Source organism: Hemiscyllium ocellatum, chromosome 28 (assembly GCF_020745735.1).
Source record: "Hemiscyllium ocellatum isolate sHemOce1 chromosome 28, sHemOce1.pat.X.cur, whole genome shotgun sequence".
Classification (NCBI taxonomy): domain Eukaryota; kingdom Metazoa; phylum Chordata; class Chondrichthyes; order Orectolobiformes; family Hemiscylliidae; genus Hemiscyllium; species Hemiscyllium ocellatum.
The window spans coordinates 3143850-3171765 of record NC_083428.1 but is presented as its reverse complement, the minus strand read 5'-3'; the positions used below and the strand labels follow the sequence as shown (position 1 = coordinate 3171765).

Below are 27916 nucleotides of genomic sequence, written 5' to 3'. Positions count from 1 at the left end.
AAACAGACCCTTTGGCCCAACTCATTTGCGCCTACCAGGTTTCCAAGACTGAACTAGTCCCATTTGCCTGCGTTTGGCCCATGTCCCTCTAAACGTTTTCTATCAAGTATCTGTCCAAATGTCTTTTAAATGTTGTAATTTACTCGCCACTTCCTCTGGCAGCTCATTCCATATACACATCACCCTCTGTGTGAAAAAGTTGCCCCTTAAGTCCCTTTTATATTTTTCCCCTCTCACCTTGAAGAATATGCCATTGAGTTTGGGACTCCCCGGCCGTGGGGAAAAGACTTTGGCTATTCAGCCTGTCCATGCCCCTCATGAGTTTATAAACAGCTACATGGTCACCCCCCCCAAACTTCTGCACTCCAGGGAAAAAAGTCTCAGCCTATCCAGCCTGTCTTTATAACTCAAACTCTTCAGTCTCGGTAATATCTTTACAAATCTTTTTTGCACCCGTTGCAGTTTAATAACATCCTTCCTGTGGCAGGGCGACCAACTCCTTGTTGAGGAGTTTGAGGATATCTGGTGACAAAAGGACCTCCTTCAAATACAATGTATTCTGAGTCTCTCACCTCACCCATGAATGACATGTCCTGCAAGGGCCCCTATAGTGGCCAACAAACTCTTCGAGAACCTACACTGTTGAATCCTCCCAGTGAATGCCATATTGTCTGTTCTAAGCACTAAGTCCCAGAGGCATATTTTATTCACAGCAGAGTAAGAAATTGTAGATTGATAAATCATTAAATCCAATGGACCAGAACTTGCTGGGGTTGAGACATCTTGTCGCAAACACCATTAGACTCTTGCTTACACTTCAGATCAAAATATTTCACCCAGTGACTTGTTGAAAATGCTGAGAATGGCCCAGCAAAGGTTTCAGAACATCAGAGAGCATTGGGAACAGTAGCCCAACTCAATCAATGAGAGTTAAGGGTTGAGGAAAGAAACACAAGTGAATTAAAGTCAGATCAGATACAGACAGAGTAAAGAGACAACCATGAGATTAAAAGGGAGAGAATTGAGATAGGAAAAGTAAGGGAAAAAAATGTAAAAATGTTAAAACTTAAAAGAAAACTTCAATCTCTCTCCATTCCCACCTGCATCAATGACAATCTAGGTTGTGGTGTTTTCACCAGCAGGGGAGGGTGTTGCATTAGCAATTACCCGTGTTGTTGAAGGGATATTTATACTGTTCAGTTCCAGTCCCAAAGGGAGTCTGAGTTTAAAGTGTAAATCCTGCAAGTTCTGGATGTAGGTTTGCTCGCTGAGTTGGAAGGTTCATTTTCAGACGTTTCATCACCCTACTAGATAACATCTTCAGTGGCCCTCTGGGTGAAACACTGTCGATGATTCCTGCTTTCTTTATATATGTTCCTTTGGGTTGGTGATGTCATTCCCTGTGGTGATGTAATTTCCTGTTCTTATTCTCAGGGGGTGGTAGATGGGGTCTAATTCGATGTGTTTGTTGATAGAGTTCTGGGTGGAATGCCATGCTTCTAGGAATTCTCGCCAAACAGAGACATGCACGAGAATTCCTAGAAGCATGGCATTCCAACCCAAACTCTATCAACAAACATATCGAGTTAGACTCCATCTACCACCCCCAAGAATAAAAACAGGAAATGACATCACCACAGGAAATGACATCACCAACCTAAAGAAACCCAAACATACAAATAGAAAGCAGGAGTCATCAACAGTGCTTTGCGCAGAGGCCCACTGAAGATGTTACTAGTAGGGTGATGAAACATCTGGAAATGCACCTTCCAGCTCAGCGAGCAAACCTACATCCATAACTCAACCTGAACTACAAATCTTCTCAACTCCTGCAAGTTCTTAAAAATAATGGGGAGGCACAGAAATGCCCTCTGTAGCAAACAGGGACAAGGTTAGGCAGCATATTCTGGAGGTTCACACTTGGCTGTGTAATCCCTGCACTCACTGGTGGAATCCCATATTAATGCCCAGCTTCAGTGTGGGGTCAGCTTTGCCTTTCAGGAAGCCACTGGTTCTGAAATCTTTGGAGCAGGAGCACGATTGAATATCAACAAAAGACTGACAAGGTTGAGAAGCTTTGTACCAGACTCAGTGGAGGTGAAATTGGAATTCCTCATTGTCTAAAACTAGTAAGTCAGCAGCTTGATTCCCAATCCTCAGGTGGGGGACAGGCTTCCAACATTGTACCATTCGGTCTAATGTTACCTGCCTTTGACTGGAACACTTGTGCAAGTGGCACTGTCTGTCCCCAGTCTTAAAGTTCTGGTTCAAGTCTACTCCAAAGCCTTGAGCACAGAATCCAGGCTGAGACTCCTAGGGGACCACTGACAGTGCTGCAGCCCCATTGCTGCTACTTTTCAATGAGACATGAAACTAGCTCTCCTGTCTGGGCTCAGTAGATGTAAATGATTCCATTCTGTTTCACACAGGGGACTGGAATTCTTCACCACATTCCCAGCTAATATCTGTTGCTCAATTGACATCACCAAAATTATTTCAAAGTCATGAGCTCATTGTTGTTTATGGGATCATTCTGTGCCCGAATTAGGTGTAGTGTTGCCTACATTGCAACAATAATTATACTTTAAGAAGATACTTATTTACTGAGGTCTTTGAAAGGTGAAAAGATCATTCGAAATAGCAGCAGGAAGAGACTATTGGTCCCATTCAGCCAGCTTTACTGTTTCACCAAATCCTGATCTGATTGTGGCCTTAACCTCACTTTCCTCTCTACTACAGCACCTGCTCCCCTAACATTGACTCTGATGTCGGTCAGAAATCTGTCTTTCTCAGCCTTGATTATTTTCAATGAGTAAAATCCCTAACCTTTTATCTTAGCCTGCCTGGCACACTCTCCTCATTCCTGATGAAGGGCTCTGGTCCGAAACGTCGAATTTCCTGTTCCTTGGATGCTGCCTGACCTGCTGTGCTTTAACCAGCAACACATTTTCAGCTAATTTTCAATGACCCAACCTCTGTTGGGGAAGAGAATTCCAATGATCAATGAGCCTCCAGGAGAAACAAAACTCTTCCTTCACTCCATCTTAAATGGGATCCTTTATTGACATACTGGATCCCTGAGTTTAGATTTCCCCAAGAGAGGAATGGTCCTCAGTGTCTAATGTGTCAAACCCCCATTAAGAATTTTATGTTTCATTAAGATCTGTCATTCTTATAAACTCTAATAAACAGTAGCCCAACTTACTCGATCTATCCTCAACAGATCATGCCTTCACCCCAGGGACCAGTCAGGTAAACATTCTCTGAACCATTTCCACTCTAAGTGCACACTGGATGAGGTTTCACCAATGCTCTATTTGTTAGTAATAAAACAATCCTACTTTTACATTAACAAAGAGGAAAGAAGTAAAACAAAGCAATGCAGAAGCTGGAAATCTGAAACAAAACCAGAAATTGCTGGAGAAGCTCAGCAGGTCTGGCAGCATCTGTGGAGAGAGAAACAGAGTTAACAGTCTGAGTCAAGTGACCCTTCTCCAGAACTGGACCCGAAACTCTGCTTTCTCTTCACAAATGCTGCCAGGCCGGCTGAGTTTCCCCAGCAATTTCTGGTTTTGCAGCAATGAGGAGAGCTAGATTAGACACACTCAGATTAATTTCCCAGAGGAGGCTGAAAGAAAATTTAAATGAGGTGGAGAAAATTGCTAGGGTTTGATTGTAATAAATAGGAGGGCTTATTACTCTGAGCGGAGACGTCAGTAACCAGGAGGACATGATGTAATGTAACCTTTAGAAAGATTAGAGAGTAGTTGAGAAAATGTTGCACCCAGATAGTGCTAGGGATCTGGAGCTCTATCTAAAAGGTTGACAAAGGCAGAAACTGTTTAAAAAGGATCTGCATGGGCACTGTAAAAAGGGATAAACTGGCCTGGCAGGCAGTTCAAAAGAGATTTACGAGGCTGTTTTCTGAGATGAGGGTGTTAACTTATCAAAAAACAGCGAAACAGGTTAGACCTATATTTCCTAGAGTTCTGAAGGAAGATGCCTGCTGTTATGTATGATGTGGAGGAGCCGGTGTTACACTGAGGTGGACACAGTTAAAAATCACACAACACCAGGTTATAGTCCAAAAGGTTCATTTGGAAGCACTAGCTTTCAGAGTGCTGCTCCTTCATCAGGTAGCTAGTGGGGCAGAATCATAGGACACAGGATTCTATAAACTTCCCCCACTAACTACTTGACCAAGGTGCAGTGCTCCAAAAGCTTGTACATCCAAATAAACCTGTTGGACTATAGCCTGGTGTTGTGTGATTTTTAACTGCCGTTAATGGAACATTCAAGATTTTGAGGGCACTTGATACGGTTGATGTTAAGAAGATGTTTCCACTCGTGGGGAATCTTGAACCAGGGGCAAAGTTACAGAATAAAGGGATATTCATTTAAAACTGAGATGTGAAGAAATCTCATCTCCCAGAGAGTAATGACTACCTGGACAAAAATCAAAAATCGATACTGGAAATCAGAAACAAAAACAGAAGTTGCTGGGAAAGCTCAACAGGTCTGGCAGCATCTGTGAACAGAAATCAGAGTTAATGTTTCAGGTACAGTGACCCTTCCTCAGGACTGATGGCAGCTAGGAGAATGGTTATATGCAGAAAGTAGGGTGGGAGGAGAGGGTAAGGAGTAAACAATAGTTGGGGATAGAGCGCAGAGAGAGGAGAGCAGTTGGACAGATAAAGAAATGGATAACGATCTGGCTGGTATCTGTCTTTGTGCTCTATCCCTATCATTTACTCCTTACTCCCTCCCCCCACCCTATCTTCTACAAATAAACCGATGTTTTCCTAGCTACCATCAGTTCTGAGGAAGTGTCACCAGACCTGAAACATTAACTCTGATTTCTCTTGACAGATGCTGCCAGACCTGCTGAGCTTTTCCAGCAATTTCTGTTTTTGCTGTTGCTCCGGAATTCTCTACCCCAGAGAGTAGTGGAGGCGAGATCACTGATACTATTTAAAGAGGAGGTAAATAGAGTTTGAAATATCAGGGAGTTGAGGTGTATCTGAGCTGGCTAGAAAGAGGGGCAGATCAGCCATGATCATGTTAAACAGCAGGACAGGCCGAGGGGCCAAATGGCCTACTCCTGCTCTCATTTCTTATATTCTTATGAATTGCTGTGAACTACAAGGGATTGAACCGAGAACTGGAAACTGGGTTTACTTGGAAGATCTCATTCTCAACTGGCACAGACATAACTGACCGAATGGCCAGTGCCTGATCAGTCTATAATTCTGCAGCTAGTTCAATATCACTCCAAATCCTGTCCAAAAAACAACAATGTCAATTTTCGTTTTGAAATTGTCAATTGACGCTCATCCTTAACAGCATTTTGGGAGAGAGAGAGAGAGAGAGGGAGTGATTCATGTTTCTATTCATTGTCATTCACTGCCCCTCAGTCTAAGGTTGATGCCTACTCAGTGGTTGCCACACAACCTCATGTGACAGAATGATTGAACTGTCCACCCTCAGACCTTTGGGCACATGTCCAACAGTATTGGTGGATCCAGAATCCTGCTCCTCTGTTCCTGCTATGCCTCATTATTAAGACATTGCAGGTTGAAACATGAAGTGGCCAGGTGGACACGTTGGTGAGTTTTGAATGGGTTTCTGCCAGGCCTTAATGTCAATGCTGCCCAGCTTCAAGAAGAGCTTGGAAGCATTGTTTCTTTATCCTCTCCTGGAACATTGGTCACTGGGCAGTGAGAGAGCTGGACTTACAGGGAACAGTCTTTGGAAAACACTGCTCCGTCCTTCAAAATCAATTCTGTGGAAGAGCAAGTTGTTTCCAACAAGCTCCTACTCAACCTCTCCCCTCCCTTAAGATGTGGTGACCTCCAGGTTCTCTCTCTCTCTTTCTAATGAAAGAGCAGCCCTATAGTCCAATAGGATTATGGTAACTTTCCCTTTCCCTCCACACTCGTGTCATGCCCTGAGACCTGGACGGTGTATTAGTGAAGCCCACCAACAGCAATACCTTCACTGCAGTCTCCAGGTACAATGTGAGAACCATTGAGCAAACATCCTTCACAAAGCCTAATAATTACTGCCATTGTAAAGATACTGTTACTGCCTTTGCCTGTAAACAACAAGGCTCAAACTTCCAAATTAAAGTCCCCATTCTGATACCCACTCTTGCACCTCGTTGCTTCCATAGAAAACCATTATTTCTCCTATCCAAGCTCTGTTCCTTGGGTGCTGCCTGACCTGCTGCGTTTTAACCAGCAACACATTTTCATCTCAAATCTTTTCATCATGCTGAACATCTCAATTATCACTTAGTGATATATAGGAGTACAAACCCTAATCCACCCTTCTAGCCACAGTTTCCTGCAGCTTTTAGATTTTTCAATTGACATCTTCAGTCCGAAAGGGGTGAGTTCCAGGTTACCACTAACCTTTGTGTGAAAATCACTTCCTGGTTTCATTTTTAAATATATTTGGGACGTGCAGATGACTCTTCAGTTTGGAGCCTCATGGACCAGCTTTCACAATTCTCCACCTCTGAGCTGCCAATCCCACCTGAGGCATCTAGGACTTGTAAAATATTTGTTACACCAGTACTTGACAACTTATATAATTTACATTCTTTGACCTCTCCTGTACACATGTAAGTGATCCCCTTCAACAAGGAATCAACTGTATCCTTCACAAATCCATGTTAAAGCTTGGATCAGTTCATTACAAAGTCCTAACAGGTCACTTGGAACCTTAGGAGAAATATTGGGTCATGGGGGGAGGATAATGAAGAATGACCAGACTCCAAGGGTTATATTACACAGAGATTCCACCAATTAGGAACAAATTCATTGGAATGATGAAACTTTCCAGGGGATTTGGTCAAACTCTTCATGATATTAGGGGAATAGACAGAGAAATTATTTCTGGTGGTCATAGTGCCCAGGACTGGGGTGAGGGCAGAGAATGGGAATTAGAACTGGATTTTTCAGAAGTGAAATCTGAAATAATTCCTCCACACAAAGAGGGTCAGAAAATGTTGAACAGACTCCCACAAATAGAAATTATTGCTTGGTCAGTTGGTCATTTTTAATCTAAGATTCATTTTTTTAGTGGAAAGTATTAAGGGATCTGATGCAAATGTGGCGAGGTGAGGTTAGGTCATGAAATGGTTCTGGTCTGATTGAATGGGGGAAGATGTTCCAAGGCCTGATTGGACTCCCTGGTTCTCTGTTCCTACTCTCCATAAGAGACTGCTCCTGCAAGGTCAAGAGAGTGGAGAGAGGGAGGGAATGAGGAGTTAAGCTCAAGGATCAGCCATGGTTTAATTGAAGGTAGAGCAGATACCAGAGTTTGAATCGTCTACTCATAACATGGTATTGACTGGTGAGTCTGCAGTTTCTTAATCTTTTTTTCTAATACCTTGCATTAGAAACCAGAAGTCAAGGGATTTGTCGATCTCGAGTCCCAATATTCTCTCCATTCCGAACTCTGTTTGACTTCTTTTTTATTTTATTTGTTTTAATAAGTCTGCCATTTAATGTTATCCATCAAAATCTCATCAGTATTGGTCTTTCCTGAGCCCACACTCATCCTTCACACTTTTTTTTCAGGAATTGAGGAAATCATTTACTTCGTATTTTCTGATATTCCTTGCACGTGTTTTCATTCTCTTCTTCCCATGTTTTGTTACTTTGCCCAACTCCCAGGATTCCTATTCTCCCCATTACTGTCTCAGCTATTTCTGTCTCACAATCAGGAAAATCCCTTTAGCCCATTGTGCTTGGGCTCAATCTTTTAAACAGCAGCTGTTATTCACAGCTTTGTGTTCATTTGCTTGCAAGTTCCTCAAGTATTTGTACATCCAGTGTTGGCTTTTATAAATCGTGTATACTTTGCAGAATTGAAATCAGCAGCTACAAGTTTGAAGTGGCACTGTTTCTTGTTTGTTCTAGTTTTTTTGGCCAACAAATGTACATTGTTTACAGACTGAGGAGTGGGGACATTGTTGGGACAGTGTAGGGATGTGGTAGAATCCTCCCAGACACTGACCAACATGGACAATGGCAAGAAAGTCAGAAGAATTCTATGAGATTAACACTGGGGAGATACCCAATAAGGCAAGCAAAATGTCCCACTTTCCAGTAAAGGAACAATGCGTTGAGAATCTCACTAATCAGCAGCAAGAAGCCTATCTGTACGCATTAGCACACACTAACATCCTTGTTATTACATCGTATTGCTTTATTGATATGCAGCTTCTCATTCTCCCATGATGGTGACCTAGAATATTACCTTGGTCTCTAGATTATTGATTTAATCATTGTACCATTTGGCTATCACCTTCCCGCAAGGTGAGGGTGTTGCCCACTGAGCTACAGTTGACACTGGAACCAAGGCAGACACCTATTGCCCAGAACTGAGTTGAAAATCACACAACATCTGGTTTTGTCCAACAGGTTTATTTGAAATCACAAGCTTTTGGAACGCTGCTCCTTTGTCAGGTAGTAGCGCAATGAAAACTGGTGATTGCAAACAAACCTGTTGGACTATAACCTGGTGTTGTGTGATTTGTAACTTTGTCCACCCTAGTCCACCTGACCGGCTCCTCCACATCAAAACTGAGTTGGTCAACCTCAGAATGACTGGGTCCTGACCATCACTACCTGCTCTTTACAGAATCATCCTGTCTGCAAAAACTGGATTCTACTCCTGACCACAAAACATGGCACTGCATTTCAAACTAACTCAGTTTATTTCATAGAATCCTTACAATGTGGAAACAGGCCATATGGCCCAACAAGTCCACACTGACCCTCAGAAGAGTAACCCATCCACACCCATTCCCCTAACTAATGCATCTAACCTACATATCTCTGAACACTATGGCAATTTCCCATGGCCAATTCACCCTAACCTGCACATCTTTGGATTACAGGAGGAAACCAGAGCACCCAGAGGAAACCCACGCAGATATGGGGAGAATGTGCAAACTCCACACAGACAGTTGCTGGAATTGAATCTGGGTCCCTGGCACCAGAAGGCAGCAGTGCTAACCACAGAGCTACCGTGCCACCCAAAATTTGAAGCCTCTTAATATATTTCTTAGAGAAGTGCAAGGCTCTTAATTAAGAAGCTGTGCAAACAGTTTTGTATTTTCACTACTGAGTAATATTCAATATTTCCATTTGGAGGCCCGTACTCCCTCTTTGCTGCTCGTGGGTGAGTCTGTGCACCCTGGTCGATGTGCTCGCTCACTGAGCTCCAGTTCTGGACGTTGCTGTCTGCTCAGACCTCTGAGATCCACACAGCAGCAGGAGCAGGAAGGTTTGGTAGTGTCTCTACCTTTAAGTAGAAAGGCATGGGTTCAAGTCCCACTTTCTCCAGAGCAGTGTCATAGTGAACCTGAGCAAGTTGATGTAAAATAGCAAGAGTAGCTTCCCATTCATGCCTGACTCTTGTGGTGCACAGGTCGTGTCCCCACCTTTGAGCAAGGCCACCCAGGTTTGGGGCCTGGACGTATACAATAACATCGTGAATGGGTTGATGAGGAATTCTCTTGGAGGGTGTGGTTGCTGACTGCAGTTCATTAACAGCTGATCCTGATTCCACACATGAGAGGGTTGGATTCTCTAAGGATGGCCCAAAGATGAGTTACATTGCTCTTAAAAAGACAAAACTTGTATTTGCATAGCACCCATCACAACCTCAGGAGGTCCCAGAGTGCATCATAGACAGTGAAGTATAATCTTTGTTGTCATGTAGAACACACAGAAGTCAGTGTGTGCACAGGAAGCTTTCACAAACACCAATACAATATTGACCAGTTAATCTGTTTCAACATTACAGTCTTTGATAGTTTCTGATTAAACCCCACTCGCAGGAACGATTAGCAAGAAAGGGTGAGACAGAGAGAGAGATGATTGAGATCATGTATGATCTCATTGAATGGTGGAGCAGACTCCATGGGCTGAATGGCCTACCTCTCACCGATGTTCCATGATCTTATGGAGAGCTCTCAACCTCAAAACCAGAATGCTGATGCAGCAAACAAAGAAGAAGGCAAATAGGACATGGTCTTCATGGAGTACGGGACTGGCAATGTCCCGATGGAATTGTACAGAACCATAGTGTGACTGCGCCTGGACGTTTGTGCACATTTCTGGTCTCATTCTGGTCTCCTGAGTATACAGAGGGAGTACAGTGAAGATTCACTGGACTGGGATGGTGGTTGTCTTGTGAGGAGAGATTGAGGAGATGAGGCCTGTATTATGTACCTTTCATAGAATGAGAAGCAATCTAATTGAAACAAACAAACTTTCTGATGAAGGACTTTTGCTCGAAATGTCGACTCTCCTGCTCCTCGGATACTGCCTGACCTGCTGTACTTTTCCAGCTCCACACTTTTCAAAACCTTCTACAAGGTGTGACAGGGTGGATGTCAATTGGTTACTCCCCTCTCTGCCGACTCCCCTCCCCGCCCCAGGACAATAGGATAAAGGGCTGGCCATTTCAGACTGAGATGAGGTGAGATTTCCTCACTCAGGATCACAATTCTTTGGAATTCTGTATCCCAGAGGATTGTGGAAGCTCCGTCATTTGAGTAGGTTAAAAGCAGCAAGTGATAGGTTTCCGCAGTTTAGTGGCATTGAAGGATATAGAGACAGTGCTGGAAGGTCAGCCATGATCTCACTGAATGGTGGGGCAAGTCCAATGGACCAAATCATCAGTGTTCCTATGAGAAAAACAGTTGAGGAAGAGAGAGAGAGAGAGAGAGAGAGAGAAAGAGAGAGAGAGAGAAAGGCTGGAAAGGAAGAGGGAATGTGAGGACAGGTGAGGAAAGTGAGTGTGTGTATGTGAAAGAGAGAATGAGAGAAAGAAGACTGGAAAGAGAGGGAAGCTGATGAGGAAAGAGTGGTGTGTATGTGACAGAGAGAGAGAGAGAAAGAGAGACAAGAGAGAGATAATATGAGGCTGGACAGGGAACCAAACACTGGTGGAGGGTATCAGTTTCCTGGTGGTTAGTTAATGGTCGGATGAGGTGTCAGGAGTACCAGTGAACTGACACTAAGCACTGTAACTAGAGATGCTGACATCCTGTACCTCAGTCAAGGGAACAACAGACAGGGATTTAGTACAAAACACAAAAATACCTCCACAGCCATAAATCTGGAAAACCTGACAACCGAGAAATTCAGCAGGTCAGGCAGCATCCATGGACAGGTTACAAATCAGTTTTTGAATTGTAAGAAATTACAGATAAAGTGCATTTAAAATGAAACAGAACAAAGGGGAAAAAGGAATGAAAACATATACACAAATCTTCTTGGTTTGGTTGGAAGGTTTCCGAGCTTATAGCATAAGGGAAAAGCTGTTTATGCATTCAGCTGTTGTGATCTGGAACATGCCATTAGAGAGGGCAGCAGAAGCAAATTCAATAACAATTGGATGTGTAGGTGAGAGGGAGGCATTTGAAGGGCTGTTTTGGGGTGGGGTAGAGTGCGGGTACTCTTTCACAGAGGCTGCATGAGAACGATGGGCGGAGTGGCCTCCTGCTGTACTGTAATATTTAATGATTCACTGTCACGAGCAAATCTTAGAGGAGAATCATAGAGACATTAAAAACAAATTTTCAGTGTATTCTTTGTCTTTATATAGTTCCTGGGGCTGAAGGGATCAAAGGGTATGGGGAGAAAGTGGGAACAGGGAACAGAGATGGATGGTCAGAGCAGGCTTGAAGGGCCGAATGGCCTACTCCCGCTCCTATTTGATTTTATGTTTCAGTGTTTATGTAGAGGTGGAGCAATGAGAGTGATTGATGTGCGCGGTGTAGCAGGTAGTGAGAAAGCATCTGCTCATCAAAGGGAAGGTGCATCAGGAGGGCCGTGCCAAGTGGCTGTTGGTGGGAGGGAGCACATGGTGGAGCCTGGGGGATGCTGAGCTCTCCATAACAAGGCTACACTGGAGGCAGTGAGGGTCTCTGCCAATTGGAGAAGCCCGACATTGTCTCTCCATGGGATCTCCCTGTGCCTCGGGCCAGCCAGAGGTTCTCTGACCAATGACCCCAGGGGGGGAGATTGGGGGGAGGGAGAGATGTTGGGGAGTGACAGCAGCTATTGTACATGAGGCCCCTCCCTCAGATTGTTGTGGGATCCCAAGATGGGGAGGGGATGGAAAAGACGGGGAACATAGGGGGAGGCTGGGACCAGCAGGGAGGATGTTGGTGGTGAGGTGGGGGGATGCTGCTGTTTGTGACTCAGATACTGTATCAGACCCCGAGGTTTTCATTGTTTTTAATGTCCCTAATAATTGACCTGCAAACCACTCTGCTCAGGTTTCCTTCCCCACGACAGGACCTGAATCAGTGAATGGGGCGGGGGGTGATGGCTTGTTTGGGGTGGAGGTGAGCAGGGACCCTTTGCAATCTCCCCGACATGTTGCAATGCTCTCCTCTCACTCTAACTTCCCCCCACATCCAGACCCAAACAGACCATCAGCATGAGATTCCAGGCTGACAAAACACTGCAGCTTCTCTCAAACCGAAATAAAACACAAACACAAACCTGCTGGGAAACACCCAGCTGGTTTGACAGCATCCGTGGAAAGAGAGCCAGAGATATGGTTTCCTTTGGTCAGGACTGGCACTGAGCTCGGGCAAGGTTTATTTAGATTCATTTGATTTGATTCTATTCAATTAGATTAATTCGATTTGATTTGATTTATTATTGTCATATTTACAATGCTATAGTGAAAAGATTAGATAGATGATTAGATTCCCTACAGTATGGAAACAGGCCCTTCGGCCCAACAGGTCCACACTGACCCTCCAAATAGTAACCCACCAGACCCATTCCCCTACATTTACCCCTAACAAATGCACCTAACACTATGGGTAATTTAGCATGGCCAATTCACTCTGACCTGCACTCCTTTGGATTGTGGGAGGAAATGGGAGCACCCGGAGGAAACCCACGCAGACACGGAGAGAATGTGCAAACTCCACACAATCACCTGAGGTGGGAATTGAACCCAGTTCCCTGGTGCTGTGAGGCAGCAGTGCTAACCACTGCGCCACCGTGCTGCCCAAAAGTATTGTTTTGCGTGCTAACCAGACAAATCATAAGTTCGATAAGTCCATCAGGGTAATAGAATGCAGAATCTGGTATTACAGCTACAGTGCAAGTCCATTCAGGAGTCTGATAACAGCAGGGAAGAAGCTGTTCTTGAATCTGATGGTCCATATTTATTCATAGTTGAAGTGGGAGGGTTTTCTCGTGATGAGAGTTTGTGCAGGTGAGGCTTATATCTGCTGGAGCTTAGAAGACTGAGAGGTGACTTGATAGAAATATAAAATCCTGAAGGATCTTGGCAATGTGGATGTGGAGAGGATCCCTCGTCCTGTGGCAGAACCTAGACCCAAGCGTCACAATTTAAATATCAACGGCTATCCATGTAACTCAGAAATGAGGGAATGTTCCTTCCCCTCAGAGGATGGTGGGTGTTTGGAGTCCTTTCCTTTAAATGGTTGTGAAAGCAAGGACTTTGAATGGATTCAAAGCAGAGCTGGTTAGATTCTTGATGAGAAGTCAGGTGCAAGGCCCATTAGGGGAATTGGCAGGAACGTGGAGTAACTAGATCAGATATGAGGTTATCGAATGGCAGAGCGGGTTCGAGAGGCTGAATGGCCTGCATCTGCTCCTAATTCATGGGTCTGGATGTTGTGCGGCTGAGGGGGGAGGGGAGGGAAGTCAAAGTGAAGCTCTGGGATAGAGTACAAGGCAGGAGAAGCTCAATGACACCAGGGATAATGGTACATGACAAAAGGGGTCTTGGGAGTAACACACGTTGGGTTCAGAGCAGCTGTTAGTGGAAGGACAGGATCTTCACCATCTGAGAATGAAACAACATAAAAAACAAAGTCATGTTCTGAAATTGTTAGATTCAATCAAGAAACAGCTGAGAAGCCTTCAGAGCTTTGCGTAAAAATCTGTTCCCTCTCTGATGAAAGGTCATCAAACTGAAATGTTAGCTTTGTTTTTCTCTCTCCACAGATGCTGCCAAACTCGCTGAGTATCCAGCATTTTCCGTGTTTGTTTTGTGTCCTCTCCCGGTGGGCTGGACATAGTCTAGTGCCAAGGGAAGCCAATGCCAGGGCACCTGCTCCAGATTCCTTCTGAGTTGTGTCTTCTCCATGAGGACAGAGACATAGCTGTCTCTGAGTTCTGACCACGCCCAGTACACAAACTGAGGGGCAGTGCTGACAGCGTGCTGTTACAAACCGAGTGAACCTGTGAAACAGTTGGGACAAGATCAAAACCCACAGTCGGGGACAGGGTAGAATGAGGAACAACAACAATAAACTTTCATTTATACAGCAACCTTAGTTAAAATATCCCACAATACTCCACAGCGGTGACAATCAAACAAAATTTAACGTACCACATACATTACTTTGGAGATATAAGACAGGTGACAAAAAACTTAGTCAAAGAGGTAGGTTTTAAAGTTGTGTTTAAATCCTGTTCCAATGTTTCCCAGTCCTGATGAAAGGTCACAGACCTGACACGGTAACTGTGTGTCTCTCTCTTTCTTTCTCTCTCTCTTTCTCTCTCTCTCTCTCTCTCTCTCTCTCTCTCTCTCCCCTCACAGATGCTGCCAGACCTGCTGAGTATTTCCAGCCATTTTTCTTCATGTTTCATATTTCCAATATCGACGTCCCCTTAACTCCCACTCCTTCCTAAATCCCCAACTGACCCCTTCTACGGCACTGATAGTTAGACAAACAGAGTTAGATTCGCAGAAGCCATTACACAAACAAAATCTCTGTTCCATACATTGTAGAAGATTTGAGGGGTCATTTTGTTAAGATTGAAGTAATTGAATTCAACATTCCCTCAAAATAAGATGAAAATCTGAGCCAGTGAAATTAGGTTACACTTCCTCACACAGAGGGTGGTAAATACTGTGGGTGGTAAAACTGTGGATCTCTCCCACACACATGCCGATGCTCAATGAATAATTTTAAACCTGAAATTGAAATGTTTTTGCTAGACAAGAATTTTATTTAGAGAGGGCTAGGATACAAGAAATGTACTGCTGAAGCTGTTTAAGACTCCAGTCAGACCGCATTTAGAATATTGTGAGCAGTTTTGGAAATTAACGAGGGATGTGCTGGTGTTGAAGTGGGGTGTCCAGAGAAAGTTTTCTAGATTGATCCTAGGCATGAAGGGTCGTCATGTGAGGAATGGTTGAGGACTCTGGGTTTGTACTCGATGGAGTTTAGAAGGATACAGTTCAGGGTGGTTCAGTGGTTAGCACAGCTGCCTCACAGCCCCAGGGACCCAGATTTGATTCCAGCCTTGGTGTGACTGTCTGTGTGGAGTTTGCACATTCTCCCTGTGTCTGTGTGGGTTTCCTCCCACAGTCCAGAGATGTGCAGGTTAGGTGAATTGGCCATGCTAAATTGCCCATAGTTTTCAGGGATACGTAGGTTAGGTACATCAGTCACGGGTAAATGTAGGGGAATGGGTCTGGGTGGGTTACTGTTCAGAGGGTCAGCGTGGACTTGTTGGGCCGAAGGGCCTGTTTCCACACTGTCGGGATTCTATGTGGGGCACAGCCTCAGAGTGAAGGGACAACCTTTTCGAACTAAGATGGAATTTCTTTAGATTCGAGTGGTGCTGGAAAAGCACAGCAGATCAGGCAGCATCTGAAGAGCAGGAAAATAGATGTTTCGGGATGCTGCCTGATCTGCTGTGCTTTTCCAGCACCACTCTAATCTAGAATCTGGTTTCCAGCATCTGCAATCATTGTTTTTACCTTGGAATTTCTTTAGCCAGAGGGTGGGGAATCTGTGGAACTCATTTCCACAAAAGACAGTCAAGGCCAAGTCATTCAGTGTATTTAAGACAGAGACAGATAGGTTCTTGATTAGTAAGGGAATCAAGGGTTACAGGGAGAAGGCAGGAGAGTGGGGTTGAAAAAATACATCAGCCATGATTGAATGGCAGAGCAGACTTAATGGGCTGAATGGCCTGATTCTGCTCCTTTCTTTTCATCTTAAAAAAAAAGGTTACTCAATGGTGTTATAATTCAGTTTAGTCACGATTCATAGAAACACAGAACAGTCTTGAGAGGGTCGAATGGCCTCCTTCTGTTCCTGTGGAACAGGCTCGAGAGGAGTCTGAATGATGTCTTTCTGAATAAGTGCTCTTAAGTAAAAACAATTATTTGGGATCGAATTGGTACTCATATGGAAAAGGTTGAGTTGTTTGGGAATGCAAGCTTGAATTTCAGATGGGGAAATTGGGCTGGAGGAGGGTTTCTCAGGGTGATCTCCAGGGGTCAGTATCAGGACCCCTGCTTTGCCTAATAATTTTTTATGATCTAGATCCTGGTGTGCAGGGGACAGTTTCAAAGTTTGCAGGCAAACTAAAACCTGGAAAATTTGAGGAGGACAATCTAGAACTTCAGAAAGACTCTGACAAGTTGGTGAAGTGGGCGGATAGGTGGCAGATGAAGTTCAATGCAGAGATTGTAAAGATGGTGCATTTTGATAGGAAGAACATGGGCAAACAATATAAAATAAAGGGTACAATTGTATAGGGTACAGAGGCAGAGGGCCCATATGCTGGGTGTGTAGGTGCACATATCACTGAAGGCGGCAGGGCAGTTGTAGAGAGTGATTAATAAAGCATACAGTGTTCTTAATTAATGGGGATGTGGAGCACAGAGCAAGGATGCTGAACATATACAAGACACCGGTTAGATCTCAGCTGGTGAGTGTGGTTTACATTTCTAGACATCACACTTTGGAAGGATGTGAACACATTGGAGAGAGTGCAGCAGTGATTTCCCAGGGATGAGAAATTTCAGTGATGAGGTTGGATTGAAAACGTTGGGACTGTTTTCCTCAGATCGAACAGGGATGAGAGGAGATCAAAATCATGAGTGGGTTGGATAGAATGAACAGCTCATTAAAGAATCAAGAATGAGAGAGCCATAACTTGAAAGTGATTTGAGGAACTGTGAGGAGATGAGATGTGCAAAGAAGCATTTTCACCCGGCGAGTGGTCAGGGTGTGAAATGCACTGCCTGGAAATGTGGTGAAGGAAGAGTCAATAGAGGCTTTTCAGCAGACATTGGCTGATTGTTTCATTAGATTCAATGTGTAAGAATATGGGGGAAAGGCAGGAGAACGGCGCCACGAGATGATGCTTGTTGGAGAGCTGCTGCAGACACTATGGACTGAATGGCTTTGTTCTGTGCTGTAATCAGAATCACCAAACTGTCCTGCCAAACCACAGATTTTATCTAGGGGCTCATGTTGTCTGGAGCATCCCTGAGGGAACAATTCTGTTGCAAAGAGAACTTTCTGAAATGACTCAGCATGTCATCAGTTTCCAGGTTAGTCTCTCCTCCTCCAAGTGAGAAAGAGACTGCTGTCTCAAAAGAATTTAGGAAAAGATAACAAGACCAGGCCATTCAGCCCCTCAGACCAGCTGCACATTTCAGAAAGGTAATAGGTCATTGTTCCATCCTCAACTCCACCTACCCTTAACTGCTTCAGTACCCAGAAATCCATTTAGCACAGTCTTGACAGGTCACTCACTGCCCTCCGAAACTCACTACCCTGTGGGTGAAGGCATGTCTCCCCATCTCAGTTCGAAATGACCAGCCCCTTATTCTGAGGCTATGAATCCCATTCTGTAAACTTTCCAGCTCCCAGAGTCAGTCTCTCAGCACACCAGGGAGAAAAACTAATTCAATAAAAGCAGTAATCCTTGTAAATGAACATCTATTCATTCAGAAAACCTTCATTTCTCCAGAACTTGAAGATTAGTCTTCAGTCTGTGGGACTTTGTGACCAGTGTGTGGCACTTAAGTAATAGGATGGTGTGGGCATTGAATCAATTTTGTGATTTTGTTTTCAATTTTTTTTTACTGTTTTTGACAGACATTTAAAAATCATTGAATTAGGTTAGAAAGCATCATGGCTTTCTGCTTGCCCAGGCAATGGAGGGAGGGGGTGATTGGGGAGGTCGGGGAGGGGGGTGATGGCAGTGGAGGGGCTATGGAGATCTTGCAGTGAAACACCCAGGCATCTGGTCAGTCGCCACCTCTGACTCCCATTTAACCCCACCCCCTCCCCTCCAGCATTCTCGTTCAGCAGAGGCCTGTGTGAAACTTGGAGCAAAAGGAGAGGCGAGGGGTGTTCACAGTCTGAAGCACTCAGGAAACTCTGCTAGTTGTATTTCTGTCTAGACAATTGTGTGTTTGACCAGCTCTGCAGGACCCATTGCCCCCTCTGTCCTCACACACATTCTCAGCTGGTTTATTACAGCAACATCCTCCAGACGTCCCCTGAGCTCAGTTTACATTTTAGGATTGCTGATGGCTCCCCTGTAGAAATTGGGAACACTGTCGATTTGTGCTCCTGGTAGTGTTGCCCCACACTGCGGCCCCATCACCAACTCACCGATTGAAAATCTATTTATAATTACAGTCTGAATGTGTCATCGAGAATGTCCAACAGGGAGCCTGACAAATTATTAAAGAAGCTGAAAATGTGTTGCTGGTTAAAGCGCAGCAGGTCAGGCAGCATCCAAGGAACAGGAAATTCGACGTTTCGGGCACAAGCCCTTCATCAGGAATGAGGAAAGTCCTCATTCCTGATGAAGGGCTTGTGCCTGAAACGTCGAATTTCCTGTTCCTTGGATGCTGCCTGACCTGCTGCGCTTTTCCAGCAACACATTTTCAGCTCTGATCTCCAGCATCTGCAGACCTCACTTTTTACTCAAATTATTAAACAACTCCACTTTTATAAAATAGAACCTGCTACAGAGACACTGGGAGCACATTAGTTCTTTGAACTGAATATATCATGCAAGCAAGATGTACAGATAACAGAAATAGTGTTCAGTGATTTGTGTTGGATCACAAACATTAGAAACTGTAATATTTAGTCTGTTCTCAGTATGTTTTCTGTAACTGTTTATCCTTACTGTTGTTTACTAGTCTCTATCTTCTCGTTGCTGTCTCTGTGTCTCTCTGTTTTCTCATTTTTCTTCTTATCCCAAAGTGCTTGAAACTCTCCATTCTGCCCTCCAACACTGTGCTCAAGTGTGTGTCTGAGGTTAGTGTTCTGACTGCTCTAGTGTGTGTTTGACTTTAATTGTTGTACCTGCCCTTGAGTGTGTCTATGGTTAGGGTTTTGTCTGCTTGTGTGTGTGTCCAAGGTTATCTGCCCTCAGGTATGTCTGAGATTAAGGTTGCATTTGAGTGTGTGTGACATTAGGATTTTATATGCACTTGCGTGTCTGAGATTAGGGTTGTATCTGCCCTTGTGTGTCTGAGATTAAGGTGAGTCTATCCATGTGTGTGTCTGAGATTATGTGTGTGTGTGCGTGCAAGTGCATGTATGTGTGTTTGTATCTCAGTGCTTCTGTATTTGTGTGTGTGCATGTGTGCATGTGAGACTGAGTGTATATTAGATTACTTACAGTGTGGAAACAGGCCCTTTGGCCCACAAGTCCACACCAACCCGCTGAAGCGCAACCCACCCATACCCCTACATTTACCCCTTACCTAACACTACGGGCAATTTAGCATGGCCAATTCACCTGACCCGCACATCTTTGGACTGTGGGAGGAAACCAGAGCACCCGCAGGAAACCCACGCAGACAATGGGAGAACGTGCAAATTCCACACAGTCAGTCGCCCTGAGTCGGGAATTGAACCCGGGTCTCAGGCGCTGTGAGGCAGCAGTGCTAACCACTGTGCCACCGTGCCGCCCAAATGTATATGTGGTGTATCTGTGTGTGTTATGTGTGTGCCTGTGTTTGGTGCATGTGCAAATGTGTGGGTGGTTGTCTGCGTGCATGTGTATGTATATGTGTGTGTGTGTGTGTGTGTCGATAGCATGGTGTGAATGGGCTGTTTCTGAGCTCTAAGTATTTTGCATGTTATTAAAGAGACAATTGAGAGCTTTTTTGGAGACAGAGAAGGACTGAAAGGGCTGGTGAGAAGATGGGTATCACTTGGTTGTGCAGGTACTTGCCCAAAACAGGTATTTGCAAACATTTGTAACCTCAAGTTACCTGCTAGCATTCAGCAGGTGGCTTTTCTGCTCCAAAGCCTGAAGGCTGTGGGACCAGCTCCTACACAGTACCCAGGCAGACACTGCAGTGCATTTCTGAGGGTGCACTGGAGGTGTCATCTTTCAGACGAGGTGTTAATCTGAGGCCCTGACTGTGCTGTCAGCAGGTAAAAGATTGCATGGCATGACTCAACTCTGAAATGGTTTGTATGTTTGAAGCCAACATTTATTCGTCAAACAATTATACGAAATATGAAACTAATGATCATCTCTTTTATTACATTGTTGTTCGTGGGATCATGTTGAGTACAAATTGAGGATTGATTTGCTACATTCCAACTGTCACGGCATTTCCAAAGTATATAATTGGCTGTTAACTGCTTTGGATAGCCTGACGTGACCCAGTGAGACAGTGAGGAATTAAATCAGAACACACGAGTTCTTAATTACCACATTTTCTGATGTAAATGTTTATGGGGTATCAGAGCAAACAAGGCTGATTGACACAAATCTGAGTGACTGAGAATTGGTTTATGATGAAAGGTCAAACATGTAAAGTTTCCTGTTTGTCTCGATATAACACTGGGGTACAGTACTGGTGGGGACGGGTCTGTCACTGTATAACACTGGGGTACAGTACTGGTGGGGACAGGTCTGTCACTGTATAACACTGGGGTACAGTACTGGTGGGGACAGGTCGGTCCCTGTATAACACTGGGGTACAGTACTGGTGGGGACAGGTCGGTCCCTGTATAACACTGGGGTACAGTACTGGTGGGGACAGGTCTGTCACTGTATAACACTGGGGTACAGTACTGGTGGGGACAGGTCTGTCACTGTATAACACTAGGATTCAGTACTGGTGGGGACAGGTCGGTCCCTGTATAACACTGGGGTACAGTATTGGTGGGGACAGGTCTGTCCCTGTATAACACTGGGGGACAGTACTAGTGGGGACAGGTCGATCCCTGTATAACACTGGGGTACAGTATTGGTGGGGACAGGTCGGTCCCTGTATAACACTGGGGTACAGTATTGGTGGGGACAGGTCGGTCCCTGTATAACACTGGGGTACAGTACTGGTGGGAACAGGCGTGTCACTGTGTAATACTGGAGTACAGTACTGGTGGGGACAGGTCTGTCAGTGTATTACACTGGGGGACAGTACTGGTGGGGACAGGTCCGTCACTGTATAACACTGGGGCACAGTACTGGTGGGGACAGGTCTGTTGCTGTATTACACTGGAGTACAGTACTGGTGGGGACAGGTCTCTCACAGTATAACATTGGAGTTCAGTATTGGTGGGGACAGGGAGACAGTGAGGTCTGCAGATGCTAGAGATCAGAGTTGAGAGTATGTTGCTGGAAAAGCACAGCAGGTCAGGCAGCATCTGAGGAGCAGGAAAATCGACGTTTTGGGCCAGAGCCCTTCATCAGGAATGAGGACTGGTGGAGATAGATGTGTCGCTGTATAACACTGAGGTACAGTACTGGCGGGGACAGGTCTGTTATTGTATAACACTGGGATACAGTACTGGTGGGGGATAGGTCTCTCACGGTATAACACTGGGGTTCAGTACTGATGGGGACAGGTCTCACTATAGAACACTGAGGTACAGTACTGGTGGGAGCAGGTCTATCACTGTATAACACTGGGGTACAGTACTGGTGGGGACAGGTCTATTACTGTATAATACTGGGGTACAGTTCTGGTGGGGACAGGTCTATTACTGTATAATGCTGGGTACATTACTGGTGGGGACAGGTCTATTACTGTATAATACTGGGGTACAGTACTGGTGGGGATAAGTCTGATCTGGAGTTAGTGATATTTTTTAAAAATCCAACTTTGTGATGTTTGTTCAAGCTCTACCGTCCTGCCACATCCAGGTGTGAATGGTGGCGGACAATGGAGGAGGAGGCTCCACAAATATCCCCACCCTCAGCGACAGGGGTGATCCCAACATATCTGTTCAAAAGATAAGGGTGAAGCACTTGCCACAAATTTTAGCCAGAAGTACTGAGTGGATGATCCATCTCAGCCTCCTCCAGTGCTCTCCAGTATCACAGATACCAGTTTTCAGCCAATTTGGTTCATTTCACATGAGGAGAAAGTGGGCACTGCAGATGCTGGAGATCAAAGTCAAAGCACAGCTGGTCAGGCCGCATCCCAGGAGCAGGAGAGTCAACGTTTTGAACATAAGCTCTTCATCAGGATGCTGCCTGACTGGCTGTGTTTTTCCAGCACCACACTTTTTGACTCACTCCATGTGATATCAAGAAATGGTTGGAGTCTCTGGATATTGGAAAGGGGCCAGTACAGGCCCTGACAACATTCTGGCAATAGTACTGAAATCTTGTGCTTCAGAACTTTCCACTCCCCTAGCCAAGCTGTTCCAGTACTGTTACAACACTGGCATCTACCCAACAATATGGAAAATTGCCCAGGTATGTCCTGTACATTAAAAGCAGGACATACCGATCCAGCCAGTTATAGCCCCATCGGTCTACTCTCAATCATCAGTAACATGATGGAAGGGGTCATCAACAGTGCTATTCAGTACACCTGCTCAGCAATAACCTGCTCAGTGACACCCAGTTTGGGTTCCACCAGGGCCACTCAGCTCCTGACCTCATTCCTCCCACTTCCTCCAAACTAAAGGAGTTGCTATGGGCACCCGCATGGGCCCCAGCTATGCCTGCCTCTTTGTAGGATATGTGGAACAGTCCATCTTCCGCAACTACACTGGCACCACCCCCCACCTTTTCCTCCGCTACATCGATGACTGTATCGGCGCTGCCTCGTGCTCCCACGAGGAGGTTGAACAGTTCATCAACTTTACTAACACCTTCCATCCCGACCTGAAATTCACCTGGACTGTCTCAGACTCCTCCCTCCCCTTCCTAGACCTTTCCATTTCTATCTCGGGCGACCGACTCAACACAGACATCTATTATAAACCGACTGACTCCCACAGCTACCTGGACTACACCTCCTCCCACCCTGCCCCCTGTAAAAACGCCATCCCATATTCCCAATTCCTTCGTCTCCGCCGCATCTGCTCCCAGGAGGACCAATTCCAACACCGCACAACCCAGATGGCCTCCTTCTTCAAGGACCGCAGATTCCCCCCAGACGTGATCGACGATGCCCTCCACCGCATCTCCTCCACTTCCCGCTCCTCCGCCCTTGAGCCCCGCTCCTCCAACCGCCACCAAGACAGAACCCCACTGGTTCTCACCTACCACCCCACCAACCTGCGCATACAACGTATTATCCGCCGCCATTTCCGCCACCTCCAAACGGACCCCACCACCAAGGATATATTTCCCTCCCCTCCCCTATCAGCGTTCCGCAAGGACCACTCCCTTCGTGACTCCCTTGTCAGATCCACACCCCCCACCAACCCAACCTCCACCCCCGGCACCTTCCCCTGCAACCGCAGGAAATGTAAAACTTGCGCCCACACCTCCACACTCACTTCCCTCCAAGGCCCCAAGGGATCCTTTCATATCCGCCACAAGTTCACCTGTACCTCCACACACATCATCTATTGCATCCGCTGCACCCGATGTGGCCTCCTCTATATTGGTGAGACAGGCCGCTTACTTGCGGAACGCTTCAGAGAACACCTCTGGGCCGCCCGAACCAACCAACCCAATCACCCCGTGGCTCAACACTTTAACTCTCCCTCCCACTCCACCGAGGACATGCAGGTCCTTGGACTCCTCCACCGGCAGAACACAACTACACGACGCCTGGAGGAGGAGCGCCTCATCTTCCGCCTGGGAACCCTCCAACCACAAGGTATGAATTCAGATTTCTCCAGCTTCCTCATTTCCCCTCCCCCCACCTTGTCTCAGTCGGTTCCCTCAACTCAGCACCGCCCTCCTAACCTGCAATCCTCTTCCTGACCTCTCCGCCCCCACCCCACTCCGGCCTATCACCCTCACCTTGACCTCCTTCCACCTATCCCACCTCCATCGCCCCTCCCCCTAGTCCCTCCTCCCTACCTTTTATCTCAGCCTGCTTGGCTCTCTCTCTCTTATTCCTGATGAAGGGCTTATGCTCGAAACGTCGAATTCTCTATTCCTGAGATGCTGCCTAACCTGCTGTGCTTTGACCAGCAACACATTTGCAGCTGTGATCTCCAGCATCTGCAGACCTCATTTTTTACTCAAACATGGACAAAAGGGCTGAATTCCAGAGGGGAGGGGACAGTGATAGCTTATGACATCGAGGCGACATTTGACCAAGTGATATCAAGGAGCCCTCACAAAACTGGAATCAATAGGAAACAGGTGGGAAACTCTCCGCTGGTTGGAGTCATACCTGACACACAGGAAGATGGTTGTGGTTACTGGAGATCAGTCATCTCAGCTCCAGGACATCTCTGCAGGAATTCCTCAGGATAGTGTCCCACTCCCAACCATCTTCAGCTGCTTCATCAATGATCTTCCCTCCATCATAAGGTCAGAAGTGGGGATGTTTGCAGATGATTGCACAATGTTCAGCTCCATTTGCAACTCCTCAGATACTGAAGCAGTTCATGTTCAAATGCAATAAAAGCTGGACAATATTCAGTCTTGGGCTGACAAGTGGCAACTAATGCTTGTGCCACTCAAATGCCAACTAATGATAGTAGCCAATAAGAAACAGTCTAACCACCGTCCTTTGACATTCAGTGGTGTTACCTTCACTGACTTCCCCACTCTGAACATTCAATGGGTTACCACTGACCAGAAACTGACCAGAATTGACTAGCTATATAACTACAGTGACCACAAGAATAGGTCAGATATTGGGAATACTGCAGCGAGTAACTCATCTCCTGACTCCCCAAATGTTATCCACTTTCTACAAGACACAAGTCAGGAGTGTAATGGAATATTTCCCACTTGCCTGCAGCCCCAAAGACATTCAAGAAGCTTGACACCATCCAGAACAAAGCAGCCCGCTTGATTGTCACCACAACCACAAACATTCACACCCTCTGATGTTCCGTAGCTGTGGTGTGTGTGTGTGTATACTATCTGCAAGATGCACTGCAGAAGTTCAGCAAAGATCCTTTGACACTACCTTCCAAACCCACGACCACTTCCATCTAGAAAGGCAAGGTCGGCAGATACACGGGAGCACTGCCTCCTGCACTCACCATCCTGATTTGGAAATATATCGCCATGCCTTCACTGTCATTGGGTCAAAACCCTGGCATTCCTTTCTAAACTGTGTTTTGGTTGCTCTTTTACCAAGACAAGTTCAAGGAAGCAGTTCACAACCATCCTCTCCAGGGAAGCTAAGGATGGACATAAAATCCAGCAGCTGAAAATGTGTTGCTGGAAAAGCGCAGCAGGTCAGGCAGCATCCAAGAAGCAGGAGAATTGACGGTGCGTGCATGAGCCCTTCTTCAGGAATTCCTGAAGAAGGGCTCATGCCCGAAACGTCGATTCTCCTGCTCCTTGGATGCTGCCTGACCTGCTGCGCTTTTCCAGCAACACATTCTCAGCTCTGATTTCCAGCATCTGCAGTCCTCACTTTCTCCTATAAAATCCAGCAGCACCCACATCCTACAATTGAATGAAGAAAAGCTTATGGATTCTGTTAGTAGTGAACTGCATCAGCAATAAAGGATAAGGAAAGCAGGTCGATGGGTATATTTGATGGGAATGGAGAGTTGGGATTGGATGGGTGTGGGGATGAATTGACCAGGTTGTTAATCTGAACTGGAGCCAACCTTAACACATTCTATCCACCTTTATATTTGTAATATACTTTACAAACATGTGCATCCTAACCTAACCAGTACAGTTTCAGATCTGTTCCTATTGATGGAAGCATAAGTGAATCCCCAGTTAATGTCCACCACCTGCATGCAATTAAACGCAATGAATGTACAACTAAATCAGAGAGACTGAAGGATGAGGTTTATTAATCCAAATAGCTCTTTCTTGTATTTAAAGAACTGTTTGTTGCTGAATTGCCTATTAGAGAGACAGTGTTGGCTGTGTGAGATGATTGCAATTTATGGATGCTAACCAGATCTCTTTGTTGTATTACAGGCGTCACTATATTCCCTCGCACTCAAATGCCTTATCAGCCTCTCCACTGTAATATTACTGGGTCTCATTATTGTGTATCATGCTCGGGAGATTCAGGTAAGAGTCGATGCTTTCGTGCAGGTATTTTCCCAATCTTGTCCCTGACTGTTCACCCGCCTCACTCCCCCCACAGGCACTGACTGAGGTTCCAGAGCCTCAGCACATGGTACGGCAGGTCTTTCTGCAAAGTGGTGGGCTTGGACACTGAGATGTCAGTTGGATATTCAACCACAGAAAGCATCACTATTGACCTCTGGTCTAACCTACATTAACAAAGAACAAAGAACAATACAGCACAGGAATGGGTCCTTCGGCCCTCCAAACATGCGTCAACATTTTTTGTCCTTCCATACTAAAACTGTCTTCACTTAAACATCCGTGTCCCTCTATTCCCTTCCTATTCCTGTATTCATCCAGGTGCGTCTTGAATGCTGCTATTGTGTCTGCTCCCACCACCTCCTCTGGCAGCATGATCCAGGCTCTCACCACCCTTTGTCTCTCCCATGGGTGCTGTGACCCCATTGTCATTCCCCTTGCATGCATCACCCTGAATCTCTCTCTCTCTTCTTTTTCAGAGGTGTAACGGTGAGGATAGGTAGGGAATTTGCAGACAATTCCTGGGGACAACAAAGCATTCCCCACCCTCTCCTCAAAAACTGGGTTTGGGGATAGTCCTGTCTGTGGGTCTGGCATTAGCTGGGGTACAATGAGTACTTACTGAGCCAGTGGGGGTGAACCTGCTTGGGTTAATCCCAGTTAGCGATGAGTGAGAGATCAGCGCCTGTCTGCCCAATGCAATGTTCAAGTCAGGCTGTACCAGCCATGCTGTGAGCTGTCCTGATTATTTTGAAAGGGGAATTAAAGTTCCTTTGAAACTGTTTGGAGCTGGTCCAGTCCAACCTCAATAATTTATTCCACATTGCCATGACTTACGTCTCTCTCTTTCTCTCATTTAATCATTTATTCTGTGTCTGGATTGCCCAGAACAAAGAAAGCAGGGTTCAGCTTTGAAACACTGTTCTTTCACAGTCAGGGCATTGAACACTGGAGCAGAAATTTGCAAACTCTCCTCCAGGCCACTCACCATTCTGATTTGGAAACATACCATTGTTCCTTCACTATCACTGGGTCAAAGTCCTGGAACTCTCTCCCTAACTGTCATTGTGGGTCCACCCAAAGGATTTGTAGTGGTTCAAGAAAGCAGCTCACCACCACCTTCTGAAGGGGCAACTAGGGACGGAGAATAAGGGCAGGCCCCACCTCCCCTGAATGAGTAAAACAGAAAATATGGTTGTTACTGTGACCCCATGCTAGATTTTGCCCATCTCGGAGCTGGTTCCCAGATGATTTCTGTTTTTACACACTGTTCATTGTGCATCAGAGAGGTATCAGCTGGTCTGAAAAATATTCATTTCAACTTGCATTTATGTGGCACCTTGAGTTTGGTGAAAAACATTCCAAGGTACTTTGACGTCGAACCATATAAGGAATCAATGGTAAATACAATGTGGTCAAAGGATAGATTATGAAAAGTGTTTTAAAGGAGCAAAAGCAAGGGCCGGAGAGGAGGGAATTCAGGAGTTTGGGTTCAAGCACTTACATGCCTGGCTACCAATAGTGAAGGCTGGGGAAATGCTGGAGGGCAAAATATCAGCAGCAGTGGATAGATTTCAGAGGGTTGTGGGGCTTGAGGATTTGCCAGAGACAGGGATGGAGGAAAACCTTGGGTTTGGCAAGCAAGGATG

General features: G+C 45.6%; 1 protein-coding gene across 1 annotated transcript in view; it reads left to right on the top strand.

Annotated features, from left to right (window-relative positions):
* Positions 1-27916, top strand: part of kcnn1a (potassium intermediate/small conductance calcium-activated channel, subfamily N, member 1a) — an 84879-nt gene that overhangs the window by 12492 nt on the left and 44471 nt on the right. The window contains exon 3 of the mRNA XM_060846222.1: positions 26133-26228. Coding sequence (XP_060702205.1) covers positions 26133-26228 — 96 coding nt within the window. The remainder of the gene's footprint in view (positions 1-26132; positions 26229-27916) is intronic.